The sequence below is a fragment of the Salmo trutta genome, chromosome 20 (genome assembly GCF_901001165.1).
Source record: "Salmo trutta chromosome 20, fSalTru1.1, whole genome shotgun sequence".
Lineage (NCBI taxonomy): Eukaryota > Metazoa > Chordata > Actinopteri > Salmoniformes > Salmonidae > Salmo > Salmo trutta.
The window spans coordinates 10,837,230-10,854,835 of record NC_042976.1 but is presented as its reverse complement, the minus strand read 5'-3'; the positions used below and the strand labels follow the sequence as shown (position 1 = coordinate 10,854,835).

The 17,606-nt window shown below is 45.3% G+C and overlaps 1 protein-coding gene across 1 annotated transcript in view; it reads right to left on the bottom strand.

Moving 5' to 3' along the window:
• Nucleotides 1–2,333: 2,333 nt before the first annotated feature.
• The window catches only part of LOC115155533 (activin receptor type-2A-like), a 57,819-nt gene continuing 42,546 nt past the window's right edge, over nt 2,334–17,606 (bottom strand). Inside the window, exons 5-11 of the mRNA XM_029702221.1 lie at nt 11,130–11,273; nt 10,634–10,777; nt 10,114–10,259; nt 9,295–9,409; nt 8,877–9,015; nt 7,416–7,546; nt 2,334–5,678 (exon numbers count right to left, since the gene is read on the bottom strand). Of these exons, the coding sequence (XP_029558081.1) occupies nt 5,484–5,678; nt 7,416–7,546; nt 8,877–9,015; nt 9,295–9,409; nt 10,114–10,259; nt 10,634–10,777; nt 11,130–11,273 (1,014 nt within the window). The 3' untranslated portion in view covers nt 2,334–5,483. The remainder of the gene's footprint in view (nt 5,679–7,415; nt 7,547–8,876; nt 9,016–9,294; nt 9,410–10,113; nt 10,260–10,633; nt 10,778–11,129; nt 11,274–17,606) is intronic.

Genomic DNA, 17,606 nt, shown 5'->3' with positions numbered 1-17,606 from the left:
ACTGAAAAACAGCTTCTATCTCAAGGCCATCAGACTGTTAAACAGCCATAACTTACAAAGAGGGGGTGCTGCCAACTTAGACTCAAATCTCTGGCCACTTCAATACATTTAATAAAAGGTATCACTAGTCACTTTAAATAATGCCACCTTAATAATGTCTACATATCCTACATTTCTCATCTCATATGTCGGTAGTTGACATACACCTTAGCCAAATACGTTTAAAACTCAGTTTTTCACAATTCCTGACATTTAATCCTAGTAACAATTCCCTGTCTTAGGTCAGTTAGGATCACCACTTTATTTTAAGAATGTGAAATGTCAGAATAATAGTAGAGAGAATGATTTATTTCAGCTTTTATTTCTTTCATCACATTCCCAGTGGGTCAGAAGTTTACATACACTCAATTAGTATTTGGTATCATTGTCTTTAAAATTGTTGAACTTGGGTCAAACGTTTTGGGTAGCCTTCCACAAGCTTCCCACAATAAGTTGGATGAATTTTGGCCCATTCCTCCTGACATAGCTGGCGTAACTGAATCAGGTTTGTAGGCCTCCTTGCTCACACACAGTTTTTCAGTTCTGCCCACAAATTTTCTAAAGGATTGAGGTCAAGGCTCTGTGATGGCCACTCCAATAACCTTAACTTTGTTGTCCATAAGCCATTTTTCCACAATTTTGGAAGTTTGCTTGGGGTCATTGTCCATTTGGAAGACCCATTTGCGACCAAGCTTTAACTTCCTGACTGATGTCTTGAGATGTTGCTTCAATATATCCACATAATTTTCCTGCCTCATGATGCCATCTATTTTGTGAAGTGCACCCGTCCCTCCTGCAGCAAAGCACCCCCACAACATGATGCTGCCACCCTGTGCTTCACGGTTGGGATGGTGTTCGTCGGCTTGCAAGCCTCCCCCTTTTTCCTCCAAACATTATAGCCAAACAGTTCTATTTTTGTTTAATCAGAGTAGAGGACATGTCTCCAAAAAGTACAATCTTTGTCCCCATGTGCAGTTGCAAACCATAGTCTGGCTTTTTATGGCGTTTTTTGGAGCAGTGACTTCTTCCTTGCTGAGCGGCCTTTCAGGTTATGTCAATATAGGATTTGTTTTACTGTGGGTATAGATAATTTTGTACCTGTTTCCTCCAGCATCTTCACAAGGTCTTTTGCTGTTGTTCTGGGATTGATTTGCACTTTTCGCACCAAAGTCCATTAATCTCTAGGAGACAGAACGCGTCTCCTTCCTGAGCAGTATGACGGCTGCGTGTCCCATGGTGTTTAAACTTGCGTACTATTGCTTGTACAGATGAACGTGGTACCTTCAGGTGTTTGGAAATTGCTCCCAAGGATAAACCAGACTTGTGGAGGTCTACAATTTTTTTTCTGAGGTCTTGGCTGATTTCTTTGGATTTCCCATGATGTCAAGCAAAGAGGCACTGAGTTTGAAGGTAGGCCTTGAAATACATCCACAGGTACACCCCCAATAGACTCAAATGATGTCAATTAGCCTATCAGAAGCTTCTAAAGCCATGACATCATCTTCTGGAATTTTCCAAGCTGTTTAAAGGCACAGTCAACTTAGTGTATGTAAACTTCTGACCCACTGGGATTGTGATACAGTGAATTATAAGTGAAATAATCTGTCTGTAAACAATTGTTGGAAAAATTACTTGTGTCATGCACAAAGTAGATGTCCTAACCGACTTGCCAAAACTATAGTTTGTTAACAAGACATTTGTGGAGTGGTTGAAAAACGAGTTTTAATGACTCCAACCTAAGTGTATGTAAACTTCCGACTTCAACTGTAAATACTGTATTCTATATCATCTACTGCATCTTGCCTATGCTGCACGGCCATCGCTCATCCATATATTTATATGTACATATTCTTATTAATCCCTTTACATTTGTGTGTATTAGGTAGTTGTTGTGAATTTGTTTGATTACTTGTTAGATATTACAGCACTGTCGGAACTAGAAGCACAAGCATTTCGCTACACTCGCATTAACATCTGCTAACCATGTGTATGTGACCAATAAAATTTGATTTACTGTACTTCAGCACTGCATCAGAAATTCTGCCAGCCGGATAGATGAGGGACTGCATGAATCGGTCCAGTTCTCAAAATATATATCCTAAATCAGCAGCACAGTTGTGACATTCATTCAAAGCCATACGCACATTCATGGGTTTGCACAGGTGGTGGATAAACATTGGATGAATGTTGTTGCATATTTTTCATTGCTCCCAGGACAGTGCACCTGTGTTTTTCATGCTCAGAACACACTCCAACCCTGCAGTAGAGAGATTATAAACAGACCGTACACATTGTTCAGAGCAGTCACTATACTTTATTTTAGGGGGAGAAATGGCATAAAATGTCTTCTGTACAATATTTAACTATCACTTCCAACCAAGCCCTGAAACGGTTTTGTTAAATACTTGCAAAACAAAGGAAAAGATGTCATGTTTATTTCGATAGCAGGATGGCCATTTATGACTACGGTGAGAATATCGGCAGGTAACACAAACCTCAGTTACAGTGACACCACTTCTATTGTGATGACGAAAATAATGCATCACCATAACATAGAAAATGTTAAATGACAAAAAAAAAACTCCAGAGCTTGTCAAATCTCATATTCCCACAGCACTGTTAACTACACAAGTCTATGGTTACACCATACAATCTGCCTTCAACACTGATCAATGTTGTGGGAAAGTTGAGTTGACAGCTAGGATGTGTGTCTGATTGGTCTGAGGTAATGAATGAGCCAATCCAGGGAGTCTTTGCTAGCCTATATAATAACAATACTTTTTCCTTTGAAAGAGAAGTGAGCATTGTCTGGGCCTTGACATAAATTAATAAAGTCATATTTTTTACAATACAATTACATATAAAATGAACATGAAATTCTTTTTTGGAATATTATTAACATGATAAAGGATTGTTTTCTTTTTCACCTTGAGACCATAAAAACAACCTCATGCTAAAATCACTATCTAAAACAACATTCATATGTACATACTGTGCATTTTCCATCCAGTCATCTGCTGTCATAGAGGGGTTTGGCTTATGTTAAGGGGTATACTATAATGTAGGCGACATGCAATGTGTGCCTCCTTAAGAACATGACGGTGTCATAGAAGTAGCTTGTTTGACATGAAAGAAACCTAGAAACCTTCTGAGGCCAGAGGGGGAGTATCTGTTTAGGGAGATAGAGTATCTGCACAGCAGTAGTGTTCCTAAAAAGATATTGTGGAACAAAATATGGATGCAAACAGATTGGATTTGACTTTCCTCTTTAGCGTCAGTGCTAAAAGATAATACAGACACAAAGTGTACATATCAAAATGGCAGCAGTTGCAAATCTGCCTCCCTCTGTTTTTGAAGATTGCTCTTCTGTTGGCTCCCCATGTCTACACTCCTGAATCAGAGTGGCTCCGGTTAGAGCGGAATAGCAAGAGTAGCATAGATGTCAGTCAGTCAGAGAATAAGAAACCCTGAGCTACACGGTGTTAGTCCTACAGATGCCGAGACCGCTTTAAATCCAGAACTTACATGTTGTTGCACTATTGAGTTGGCATACAGTTCTTGCCAGCGAGGATGTACTGGTTTTAAGTCAGAGAATAAACACAAACAGATGATTACATTGATTTAAAAACAAACGCTACATAGAGTGAAAGATAGTTGGTGCCATGGCAAGAAGCAACTGTCAGTTCCAACTTTGATTGCATACAGTTAAAACAGTAAAAGCATGATGTTATATCCCTGAACGTCTCTCTTTAAGTGGTAGGATATAACAAAATCTGTCTGATGGAGAGAAGCACAGAATTGAGTCACCAGTGTTTCTACTACAATTGGACTACTAATAGAACATATCTGGTTAGACTCTGAAAGCTACAATTGGCAATTTGAATCTGTTATGTGTTGTCTACAGTAGCACATAGCCAAAGTGGTGGACATGCTGTCAGTGATGAAGAATACAAGATTGAGGGGGGACACGTATCGATTTTTATCATGATGGCTACATTAGCAATGTAGAACACCTGACATGATCTGAATAACCCGTCTAAATGGACATCTACCTGAAAACCACAGAAGCCGTAAAGACCTCATGTATGCACCCCTCAACTAAGTTATCCAAAATAATGGCACGAGAATGAGTCAGAGCCTAAAAGCAGGGGGGGGGGGGGGGGGGGGGGGTTGTAGAGTAATGTATGCTTCCTGAGACGTATTGAAATACGGTGAAAATAGTAGACTACGAACAGAAAACACCACAAACATGGCAGGGAGAAAGAGTAATACAGTTACAGTGGTTTGTAGACATTCGAGTTTAAAATCAAAAGGGGGTTTCAAACAACCGACACCAGCGTCACACTTTTACATAGAGGCTCAAAAACAAAAAAAGGCATGCGTTTTTAATATTATGTGGACACCGCAAACCTAAAAATGGAAGTGCTTTAAAAATATTTTTCCTCAAATATTTTCATATTTTCAGGGATGTTTAAAAAGTTCAAAACATTTTGGTAAAAACAACAATGCTCACAGTCACATTTGAATAGCAGGGGCAACATAGAAAATACACAAAAAAATACACAAACAGAAATGAAGAAGGCAGAAACACTTGTTTGTGAATGGCCATTTTGTTGGCATACTCCATTATTTGAAAAAGCTTCAATACCAAACATGTCATCTGAATGTCAATGTCCTGTAGTGGTTTTAGTGTTACAAAGGAAAACATATTTATTTGTAGGATGTACAACTGAGGTATACCTTGTTGAGAGACTCAAGAGGTTGATGGTTATTTGTATAGAAATGCTGTGAGGCAGGTCCGGATAAATAACCTTGATTACGCTGTTCTCTCTCTCTCTCTCTCTCTCTCTGTCTCTCTCAAGCAGCGAAACACAGACATTCAGAAGCTGTTTCTTATTGGCATTACAGTAGTCATTCTGAGAAACACAAACAGAAAATGTGTTTAAAAACCAAGTTGCCCTTTTTTTTCTGCTGAAATGAAGTTAACTGTGTGTGTGTGTGTCTCGATTCTTCTTCTCTCCTGTTCCGCCTTTTCTTAGAAAAAAAACTGAAGTCAGTCCAGGAAGTACATTTTCCTTTATTTTACAAAAAAATGGTAATATCAACCAAAAGGTCAACTTTAAAATGACTTTGTCCATTGTCAAGGTGCTGGACAAAAATATTTGTTCAGTGAGGGGTCTAGATGATTGATTGTCCCCACCCCCCATCATGCCCTCCCATTTTAAAGGACCTGGGCATGAGCAAGTCTTTAGGTACACATGTAGCTAAATGCAATAGGAACCAGTTTAAAACTGGTCATTCTCCATGAACCCAGGTCCACTAAATGATTTTGGCGCCACTTTGGGTATAATCCCAGAGTTAGCAACAAACGTTGGAAAGAGTCCTGACCTTCTGCTTAGGAAGGCGAGTCTCTCTGGGTTCTGTTCTCCTGTTCATACGCCTAGTCATAGGCTGGATTCTTTGGGGGGGTAGTCCACGTTGGTCACCATGGTGACGACTGTGACGATCTCCTCGGGCGCGGTGATGTTGTTGAGGCGCTGCATCTGCACCATGCGCTCCTCCACACACCCTGCCGACAGGCGCGCCTCCGCCTCGTGGTCCCAGCACTCCTCGATGGTCTCACACAGCATGGTCAGACCCTGGGAGGGACAGAACACACACACACACGGTTACCCTCGGCGACACAAGGGCACAATGACACACATGGAGCGAGGCCCGTGGTGCGTCATGGTGGACAGAGAGAGACCAGACACCATTAAGTTAACTAATCTACTGTTACAGATCCACAAGAGAGGAAACAGATCTGGTAGGAGACACTGAGAAACTGTGAGGAGGAGGCCACTCGCGTTAGGATGCTCTGCAGACAGTAGAGATTCAGACAAACCATCTTAGCTAACCATAGTCAAGACATAAACAGATGAGGTAAACAGTGCCCTGGGTCATGGTAAAAATGTGCTTAACAAATCACATAATAAGGTGCATGGACATACTCTGTGAGCAAAAACAGTGTTTAACATGATTTCTGAATGACTACCTCATCTCTGTACCCAACATATATAATTATCTGTAAGGTCCCTCAGTTGAGCAGTGAATTTAAACACAGATTCAACCACAAAGACCAGAGGTTTTTCAATTCCTCGCAAAGGGAAGGTTGGTAGATGGGTAAAAAAAAGCAGACTTTGAGCATGGTGAAGTTATTAATTACACTTTGGATGGTGTATCAATACACCCAGTCACTAAAAATATACAGGTGTCCTTCCTAAATCAGTTACCGGAGGGGAAGGAAACCGCTCCGGGATTTCACCATGAGGCCCGCAAAACACCATTCTCAACGGTGACTCCTGGATGCTTGCCTTCTAGGCACAGTTGAAATGAAAAGCCATATCTCAGACTGGCCAATAAAAATAACATTTTAAGATGGGCAAAAGAACATAGACACTGGACAGAGGAACTCTGCCTAGAAGGCCAGCATCTCAGAGTCGCCTCTTCACTGTTGACGTTGAGACTGGTGTTTTGCGGGTACTATTTAATGAAGCTGCCAGTTGAGGACTTGAGGCATCTGTTTCTCAAACTAGACAATCTAATGTACTTGTCCTCTTGCTCAGTTGTGCACAGGGGCCTCCCACTCCTCTTTCTATTCTGGTTAGAGCCAGTTTGCCCTCTTCTGTGAAGGGAGTAGTACACAGCGTTGTACGAGATCTTCAGGTTCTTGGCAATTTCTTGCATGGAATAGCCTTCATTTCTCAGAACAAGAATAGAGAAGCGAGTTTCAGAAGAAAGTTATTTGTTTCTTATTTTTAGCCTGTAATTGGACCCACAAATGCTGATGCTCCAGATATTCAACTAGTTTTTTTTATCAGCACAACAGTTTTCAGCTGTGCTAACATAATTGCAAAAGGGTTTAATAATCTACCGTTTCCAGCTACAATAGTCATTTACAACATTAACAATGTCTACACTGTACTTCTGATCAATTTGATGTTATTTTAATGGACAAAAAAAAAAATATATATATATTTCAAAAACAGGGACATTTCTAAGTGACCCCAAACTTTTGAACGGTAGTGTATATTAGTGTTTTATTATTCATAAATCTTTGACAAATGTTCAAATTTTTCTTCCACTTTGACAGAGTACTGTGTAAATGGTTGACAATAAACATTTTTTTTTTTTTGTATTTTTTTTTTTTACAATTAAATCAATTTTAATCCCACTTTGTAACACAACAAAGGGGTGTGAATACTTTCTGAAGGCACTGTCCTCCATCTCCTTACTGTTGGCATGACAATGGGTTTTTGGTCATTTGTGGTAGTCACCCTTCAGTCAGGTCACAATGGTTGATTGGTTAAGATACATGGTGTATATGTTCTACTCACAGTGTGTTTCTGCCAGCACTCCCTGAGCGTGGGCCTCATCTTTTTGTGAACTACAACATCCTGCATGTCCTCCAGGGATGGGTGCTGGCCAATCTCCTCCTCAAACGGCAGCATGTACTCATCCACTGGGCCTGAAATAACACACAGCAGACTGTTACCTCAACACCACAGTGATCCATTCCAACAAAGAAAAAACCTTCACAAAATGCAATCAATATACCAATCATTACTTTCAGCTAATAAAGAAAATAAAACAGTGGTCTAAACACAATCAGTGATCTCTGAGTTTTTTCCCCCAAGGTATTCAGAGCTGATGCTTTGTGTTGTCTAACAGCTCTTGACCAGTGGAGGTCTCCCTCTGGGCCGTGAGTTGCTCTGACCAGGCTCTAACCCAGAGTTGCCCTCCAGTGATAACCAGAGGTCATGCAGGGCGTTCCACATGCTGACCCCCGACACAACAACCCGGGTTAGGCCTGGTCAATACGGCTCCATGGAACCAGACAGACAGAATCCAGACAGAATTCCCTGGATAGACACCAGGACTATGGTAGTGCAGGAAAGGACACCCCCCACCCCTCCTGGAGAGATACTGTGTATGCTGGCTTCTGCTCCAGCCCTACACCTGATTTAGCTAATCAAGGTTCCGAGTAAAGCTGGAACACAATCCTGCGGTAGGGTAGCTCTCCAGAGAGTATGCTAGGAAGACAGGAAGAGGGTTGGCCACTCCTACTCTGCGTGGGCCACCCCTACTCTGCGTGGGCCACCTCTGCTCTGCGTGGGCCACCCCTACTCTGCGTGGGCCACCCCTACTCTGCGTGGGCCACCCCTACTCTGCGTGGGCCACCCCTACTCTGCGTGGGCCACCCCTATTCTGCGTGGGCCACCCCTGCTCTGCGTGGGCCACCCCTGCTCTGCGTGGGCCACCTCTGCTCTGCGTGGGCCACCTCTGCTCTGCGTGGGCCACCTCTGCTCTGCGTGGGCCACCTCTGCTCTGCGTGGGCCACCTCTGCTCTGCGTGGGCCACCTCTGCTCTGCGTGGGCCACCTCTACTCTGCGTGGGCCACCTCTACTCTGCCTGGGCCACCTCTACTCTGCGTGGGCCACCGCTACTCTGCGTGGGCCACCCCTATTCTGCGTGGGCCACCCCTGCTCTGCGTGGGCCACCTCTGCTCTGCGTGGGCCACCCCTACTCTGCGTGGGCCACCCCTACTCTGCGTGGGCCACCCCTACTCTGCGTGGGCCACCCCTACTCTGCGTGGGCCACCCCTACTCTGCGTGGGCCACCCCTACTCTGCGTGGGCCACCCCTACTCTGCGTGGGCCACCCCTACTCTGCGTGGGCCACCCCTACTCTGCGTGGGCCACCCCTACTCTGCGTGGGCCACCACCACTCTGCGTGGGCCACCACCACTCTGCGTGGGCCACTCCTACTCTATGGTCCTTCCAGGGAGTGTGTTCTTACCGTCAGCAGCCTTGCAGCGTGCGGCCAGTTCCCACAGCACCAGTCCCAGGGCATACATGTCTATCCTCAGGAACGAGTCCCGCTGGAAGTTGATGGCCCCCTCCAGCACCTCAGGGGCCATGTACCTCCGGGTGCCCACCTGGAATGAACAGACGCACGCACACACACACACACACAGGTTAGAGATCAGTCTCAATCGGTGGTCCTGCCTGTTTTGGATAATTTACATGCAATTGTCTCAATCTGACATTAGGGAATACAGAGTTCCGCTTGTGCTGAACAGATTAACGATGTTGATGTTTTTTTTTTCTTTGTAACATGAACGTCGAGGTATGCTGACGTTTTTACAGTCATGTAGAACATCATGGAGTCTGGACTACACCTTCCACAACCATTCCTCCAATCACTCATCACTCACCTGTCCATGCGTGTCCCCAGCGGATCTCCCAGCCTCAAACCTCTGGGCCAGGCCAAAGTCAGCGATGCAGGCCGTCAGGTTGGACTTCAGAAGGATATTCTTACTCTTGATATCCCTGTGGATTACAGCAGAACAGAAACACACCAATGAGACAACAGACAGCGTGGGAAAGGAAAGATACCCATCATTTAACAGGATGAATGTTGTGTACTTTGACCTGTTCACCGGATGTGCTAACTGTCCCACACCTGCTGTTTTCAACTCTCTAGAAACAGCAGGAGCGGTAGAGATACTCTGAATGATCGGCTATGAAAAGCCAACTGACATTAACTCTTGTGGTGCTAACCTGTTGCACCCTCGACAACTACTGTGATTATTATTATTTGACCATGCTGGTCATTTATGAACATTTGAACATCTTGGCCATGTTCTGTTATAATCTCCACCCGGCACAGCCAGAAGAGGACTGGCCACCCCTCATAGCCTGGTTCCTCTCTAGGTTTCTTCCTAGGTTTTGGCCTTTCATGGGAGTTTTTCCTAGCCACCGTGCTTCTACACCTGCATTGCTTGCCGTTTGGGGTTTTAGGCTGGGTTTCTGTACAGCACTTTGAGATATCAGCTGATGTAAGAAGGGCTATATAAATACATTTGACTTGATTTACTTTCTGGAAGCAGAGTTAGATTTTTTGGGGGGGGTAAGTGAAGGAAGGCAGTGGATTGAAAAGAACATTGTAGAATAGGTCTTTAATGGCAGTGTAATGATAGAGGAACACAAACAGAGATAGATGACCAGGGAGGATGGGAGAGCAGGGAGCTGACCTGTGGGCGATGGCTGGCTTGTGTCCGTCCTTCAGACCAGGGATGTCTTCATGGAGGTAGGCCAGGCCTCGAGCCGTGGTCTGGGCTATGTGGCACAGCTCGCTCCACGACAACACGTTGGCCTTCAAATAGTCTGTCAACGAGCCCTGGAAATGGAGGCAGACAACCAGTTAATATAACAGCACCTATCAAATGTGGCTCACCTTGAAGTCAACATGCCACCATACCATCTGACATAATGCCAGCTGATTGTTCTACCTCTAACCACTAGAGGGCAGATATATTCAACACAGATAAAGACCATTCTAGTGTTTTCTGAAAAATAGGAAGAAACAGCTCTATCTAAAGGTTGTCTAGTTAATAAATACTGGACCAGTGTTGCTACACAGACTTGCATTTTCACAACGACGCTTGATGTCTTGGGATAAATGTTAAATTCTAGCATGACAACGTTGAATGAGTTGTGATTTAATTTGCTTTGTTTGTGCTGTGATCTTCTGACCAGCAGGGGGGGCTGTACCTTCTCGTGGTAGGCTGTGATCAGCCACAGCTCTATGTCCATGTTGTTTCCCCTCTTCTCTGCTCCCAGGAAGTGGAGCAGGTTCTCATGCCTCATCCCGCTCAGGTTGTAGATCTCATACTCGTTCTGCCATGACTGCTTGTCCTGAGGACGCCAAACACACAGAAAACTATTCAAGATGTACAATATCAACTGAGAATGAGTTTTGGATTCCTATTAGACATGAAAAGAAAAAAGAAAAAATATGATTGTTATTTAAAAATAGCATAATAATGTATGTTAGGTCATGTCAGTTGGTGCTCAGTGGTCAATCAAGGCCACTGTGGGCTTAGTGATTGGCCTCTAAAGTAGGGGGCTGGTCAGCCCAGGAGGATTACCTAGGGCCTGGAGCTTTAAGACTGATGACGCTCTCTTCTCCCTTCCAAAGAAGCAGAGAAAGCCTCCACACAGCCCTCTGTCCTGCTACTAGTGGTGGTTAGTGGTTACATTACTGTACCTGAATGGGGAATATTTTGACAGCCACGTAATCGTTGAGCAACTGAGCCTTCCACACGCAGCCGAAGCGCCCCCTGGCTTTGATCTCAATCAACTGCAGTGGCTTCTGTCCCAGGATGGGGGAGGGAGGCATGGGCCCCGGGTCCTGCAGAGGAGAAGAGAGAGAAACACACATCAAATTCACTGTTTGTTACACAGACACCAAGCATTAAATGGGACTGCAGTACATTGAAGTAGGATCCAAAATGGCTTCCATGTTGCAGGGCCAATGGTTGGGCTAGGAGGAAAAGAGAAACTTTTAACCAGCTGCTGGGCTGGGTGCTATGAAGGTTTGACAGAAGGGGCTTATGGGGGCTAGGGAAGTGATGAGCATGTTAAACTTAAATCACCAACCCGTCTCCTCTCGGGACTACTGGATGAGGCCTGACCTACTTACCGTAGAGTAGCATGGAGGGACTGACTGACTGCTGCAGCACACCTGGTCTGGAGGGATATCTATACCCGATTTACACTATAGGGCCAACCAGAACCATTCTGTTCTTTCCGGCTCGGCTTGGCCCAGGAGTTTACATTGCCTACTCTGAGCTGAGACCGCCACTTTTGACTGGTACTGTATACTGTAGGTACGGCTCTGATCTGCACTGGAGTCATGTAAAAGCATATGCTCTGTTCTAACTATAGATCATGTTTTATGGGCATGTCCATCATAGCTCCAAACAGTAATAAAAACAGACCTTTGCCTCGATACCATCAAGGAAGAGAACTACAGGATACCATCAAGGAAGAGAACTACAGGATACCATCAAGGAAGAGAACTACAGGATACCATCAAGGAAGAGAACTACAGGATACCATCGAGGAAGAGAACTACAGGATACCATCAAGGAAGAGAACTACAGGATACCATCAAGGAAGAGAACTACAGGATACCATCAAGGAAGAGAACTACAGGATACCATCGAGGAAGAGAACTACAGGATACCATCGAGGAAGAGAACTACAGGATACCATCAAGGAAGAGAACTACAGGATACCATCAAGGAAGAGAACTACAGGATACCATCAAGGAAGAGAACTACAGGATACCATCAAGGAAGAGAACTACAGGATACCATCAAGGAAGAGAACTACAGGATACCATCAAGGAAGAGAACTACAGGATACCATCAAGGAAGAGAACTACAGGATACCATCAAGGAAGAGAACTACAGGATACCATCAAGGAAGAGAACTACAGGATACCATCAAGGAAGAGAACTACAGGATACCATCAAGGAAGAGAACTACAGGATACCATCAAGGAAGAGAACTACAGGATACCATCAAGGAAGAGAACTACAGGATACCATCGAGGAAGAGAACTACAGGATACCATCAAGGAAGAGAACTATAGGATACCATCAAGGAAGAGAACTACAGGATACCATCAAGGAAGAGAACTACAGGATACCATCAAGGAAGAGAACTACAGGATACCATCAAGGAAGAGAACTACAAAGGCAGGATGATGCTGATGATGACAGACTGATTAAGAGGTGTTCTGGTCGCCGTAGTGACGGACCATGACCATTCTGTGTCTACAGACTGTTACAGGTCTATACAGATGTCCGATCTTAATTTAAACCAATTTTCTACGGCAGGAAAATATTTATGCAGCAACAGGGAATGTGAATTATTATGTGGATTATAATTCATGGACCATTTTTGTAGGGGTTGATACATTTTTCTTTACGACAAATTAAGTCTGAAATTTCAAAAGCGGAAATTACAAACTTTTGAAGCGTTTTTAAAACTCAAATACACTACAAGTTTGCGTTTCCTGGCTGCTTGCCTGCTTCAATGAGGGCCACTATTGGTCCTCTAATGGATTAGTTGAATAGCAGGGAAGGTAACCTCTTTAATGTCAGAGAATGTTTATCTTTCCCCATAGGTTGTACACATAATGGCCTGCATGCGTACAGCCAGAACAGGAAGGGAAGAATAGACAGATTAATGATAGCCAAGGAGGAACAGGAAGGAGGGAGTGGGAATGAAACCAAGTGAAAGAGGGCAGCATATAGGGCAGGATATATAGCCTGGGCCTAAAGCCTGCAGTCCAGACCTAGCCGCAGCCACACCCTGCACCTCTAGCTGTCTTCACAGTGTTCAAGGTCATGTTTACGTTGCCATTCTCTCAAGTGATCAATCATAGCACAGGCACTTGTAAAAATGAAAACAATGTCATTTTTATGGTCCAGCTGTCCCTGTAGGCTAGGACCGGGCTGAGAGGCCTAACATTTATCATCTGTGTGACACATTCTTTTGTCTTCAACAGGAGAATCAATATTGATGTTTGCAAGCTACTGCGAACGGTTATTCTTGTACTGACTTAGCTATACTGCAAACCAGCAGGCACTGGGTCGCTTCTGTTCAAAATGGTTATTACATTTAAGTAGCCTATAACTGTTGGTGTGTGTGTGTGTGTGGTTAGCCACCATTCTCCCACCCCACATTGATATAAGACACCATATCGATCATTTCACCATCACGTTCTTTGGCTGCATTCCTAGCATGCTCAGACTCTTGCATTCCAACCAATAAGGCAACGGTCCATGCACTTCCCTCCTGCTGCTGAATCCCAAACAGGACAGTGGATTTAGCGTATATCCGTGCACATCAAAAAATGAAAATAACAGCGCGCAGTTTCAAACTCATATAGACATGAATGGTGCATCTGAGGTGGTGGGAGTCTCAAGCTTGAGGGATATGATAAATCATATTCACAAGAGATGCAGAAACTGTGAACAGATCGTAACCAACTGCTGAATGAGAGAGACTTCTCTTACCTCTATCATAATATGAAAGGCGTGCTAGTTAAGGAAAGAGGTGGAAAGAAAACAACATTTCCAGCATGAGAGACAAAACAAATGGCAGCTGAGCTGATGACCTGTGGCCAGAGGATATGTTAACACTACTTCTGACCTAGGATCAGGGACACCATGGGTCTGTCCTGAAAGGTCTGTCCTGAGAGGTCTGTCCTGAGAGGTCTGTCCTGAGAGGTCTGTCCTGAGAGGTCTGTCCTGAGAGGTCTGTCCTGAGAGGTCTGTCCTGAGAGGTCTGTCCTGAGAGGCAAGTGTGGCTTCAACGGACCTCAACAACAAGAATGGGCCATTGTTACACAGCAACATCTGGAAGGAATAACCAGTCAACTGTGAGTTCCCCTGCTCACCTGCAGCCACGTTTTCATGTCACGACAACATCTGACAGTCTATTAGCCTGTCCTGTCCTGTCTTGCCCTGTCCTGCCCTATCTTGTCCTGCCCTGCTCTGTCCTGCCCTGCCCTGTCCTGCTCTGCTCTGTCCTGCTCTGCCCTGCTCTGTCCTGCCCTGTCCTGCTCTGTCCTGCCCTGTCCTGCCCTGTCCTGCCCTGTCCTGCTCTGCTCTGCTCTACTCTGTCCTGCTCTGCCCTGCCCTGTCCTGTCCTGCTCTGCTCTGCTCTGTCCTGCCCTGTCCTGCTCTGTCCTGCCCTGTCCTGCTCTGCTCTGCCCTGTCCTGCTCTGCCCTGTCCTGTCCTGCTCTGCCCTGCTCTGTCCTGCTCTGCCCTGTCCTGTCCTGCTCTGCCCTGTCCTGTCCTGCTCTGCCCTGCCCTGCTCTGTCCTGCCCTGTCCTGCTCTGCCCTGTCCTGCCCTGCCCTGTCCTGCTCTGCCCTGTCCTGCTCTGCCCTGTCCTGCTCTGCCCTGTCCTGTCCTGCCCTGTCCTGCTCTGCTCTGTCCTGCCCTGCTCTGTCCTGCCCTGTCCTGCTCTGTCCTGCTCTGTCCTGCTCTGCCCTGTCCTGCTCTGCTCTGTCCTGTCCTGCTCTGTCCTGCCCTGCTCTGTCCTGCCCTGCTCTGTCCTGCCCTGTCCTGTCCTGCTCTGCTGTCCTGCTCTGCCCTGCTCTGTCCTGCCCTGCTCTGTCCTGCCCTGTCCTGCTCTGCCCTGCCCTGTCCTGCCCTGTCCTGCTCTGTCCTGCCCTGCTCTGTCCTGCCCTGTCCTGCTCTGCCCTGTCCTGCTCTGTCCTGCCCTGCTCTGCTCTGCCCTGTCCTTCCCTGCCTGAGAAAGCTCTCTCTTTCTCCCAGAACTGACTCTGACTCTGACTCTAAACCCTGTTACAATACAATCCTATTGAATCTCCAGCCAATTCATTCCTGTTTCCACCATTCACACACCGCTGACCGATGACGCAATAGGGCGAAGGGAGTGACTAACAAAACTCCTGGGCAAATCCTAACTAGTAATGGTGTGTGACACAATGGCAGTATGTTAAGTGTGTGTGAGGAGAGAGGCTGCAGTCCGCCTGCTAACACCAGGTTTTCAAGCACAGCTCTGTGTGTATATTATAGTGTGTTCAGCCTGAGGACACTGTAAAAATGACAAGCTGACTGGAAGCATTTCAGCGGCTGCCAACAATTCCCTCAGAATTTAGCAATGGCTGTTACAGAGTGTGATTACGCTTCTGGTCCCTTCCCTCCCGACACACCGTCAAGCAAGTACACACAGTTTCTACACACGCACGCATACACACACACGCAGCTACATGCTACTGTAACATGTACAATTATTTGAGTGAGTGTGTGTGACTCAGAGTGAGCAAGTGATTCGTGTGTGTGAGTACAGATGTGTGTGAGTACAGATGTGTAAGAGTACAGATGTCTGTGAGTACAGATGTCTGTGAGTACAGATGTGTAAGAGTACAGATGTGTAAGAGTACAGATGTGTAAGAGTACAGATGTGTAAGAGTACAGATGTGTAAGAGTACAGATGTCTGTGAGTACAGATGTCTGTGAGTACAGATGTCTGTGAAAGCCAGAGCCTGCTGAAGTAAGCAAGCCCATGAGAATGTCAGAGAGTCCAGAATGTAGTAGAAACAAGAGTATAAAATGAAATCCCAGGCAGCGGTAACACCTGCGCCTGTGAAATAAAGCTGACCAAGGACTTAGAAGGACCCAGGTGACAGTAAGCAGAGTACGCCAAGACAGGTGCACTTTGTGTTGATTTGTCTGTCATTTCAGTGAGCCGTTGGTAGTGGAGGGAAAGGAAGGGTTGTAGCAGTGAAGCTGTATGACCTGTAGGCAGTGAGTGAGGAGAGACATTAAGGATGGTTAAAAGGCTGTGTGCCCTTTGTCTCTCTCCCTCCCTCTCTCTCTTTCCATCCCTCGCTCCATTTCTCCCTCTCTCTCTTTACCTCCCTTGCTCTCTCGCTCTCTCTCTCTCTTTCCCGTCCTCCCTCCCTCCCTCGCTCTCTGCTGAAGGACATGCTTACTCAAAAGGTGCCTTTATAAGGCTGATGAATAATGAACTCCACTCCACCCCCCTCCCCTATACCGTCTTCTCCTCTCCACTCCACCCTCCTCCCCTATACCGTCTTCTCCTCTCCACTCCACCCCCCTCCCCTATACCGTCTTCTCCTCTCCACTCCACCCCCTTCTATCCTCTTCTACTCTCCTCTCCCCCCCCCCCCTCTTTCCCCTCCTCTCCTCTCTTCCCCCTCTCTCCCGTCTTCTCCTCTTCCCCTGTGTGATAAATGGTAATATATGGTACCACAGTGTAAATGCATACCTTGACTTGTTTGGGAAGAATGGGTAGAATGAAAAGCACTTAATGTGCAGTAGCATATATTATATACTAGCATGACTCTGGAAAGCCTGTGCTATACATCAAGCAGCTGGCTGTAGATGGTCCAGCAGATAACAGCAGCTTCTGGAGATAAGGGGTCGGCAATAGTGATGGGGGAAAAAAATGGAGATCCATATCGGATTATATTATTTTTGACAATATATCGTATCGTTTCGACAATGTCGCAATATTATTTTTGTGCTAGCTGGCTGTAACTGCACCAAAACTCCAGTTTTTTCCTTCATAGTTCGTTCTCCATCTTCTTTTTAAATAGGGAGCAAATTAGTTTTCAGCACTTTTATTTCCATGACTGTTAGAAACTGGTTTTCTCATGGCTCACTCTTGTCCCTCTGCAGCAGCCATATGGTGAGCAACGCTGATAATCCCAATACATATCTAATCGGCACCTAAGTATCGTGATAATATCGTATCTTGAGGTCCCTGGCAATTCCCAGCCCTAGTCAGCAAAAGGCGGCCCGCAAGTGATTTTGTTCGGCTTTGTTTTACCAAAGTCAGTTTTGGTAAAAAAAACAAATCACCTGGAATTCATAAAAAAATGTGATTAATTTAGGAAATCTGTTCCCCAAGTATTCCCACGAAAAAAAAAAAATATATGTAATCAAGGTATGAAATGATTGTCATTTTCAAATACAATCTCTTTTTGAGCTTAGCTGTGGTCAATTTGCAATGTACAAACTATTATAATTACGTTCTGGCCCCCCGACCATCCGCTCCGCGGCTGAATCTAGTTGCTAGCCCTGCTGTAGATGGTCCAGTAGATAACTGCAGATGAAGAAAACACTGCTGAAACATGGTGGTGGCTAGGTAGCATTAACACTAGAACCGCT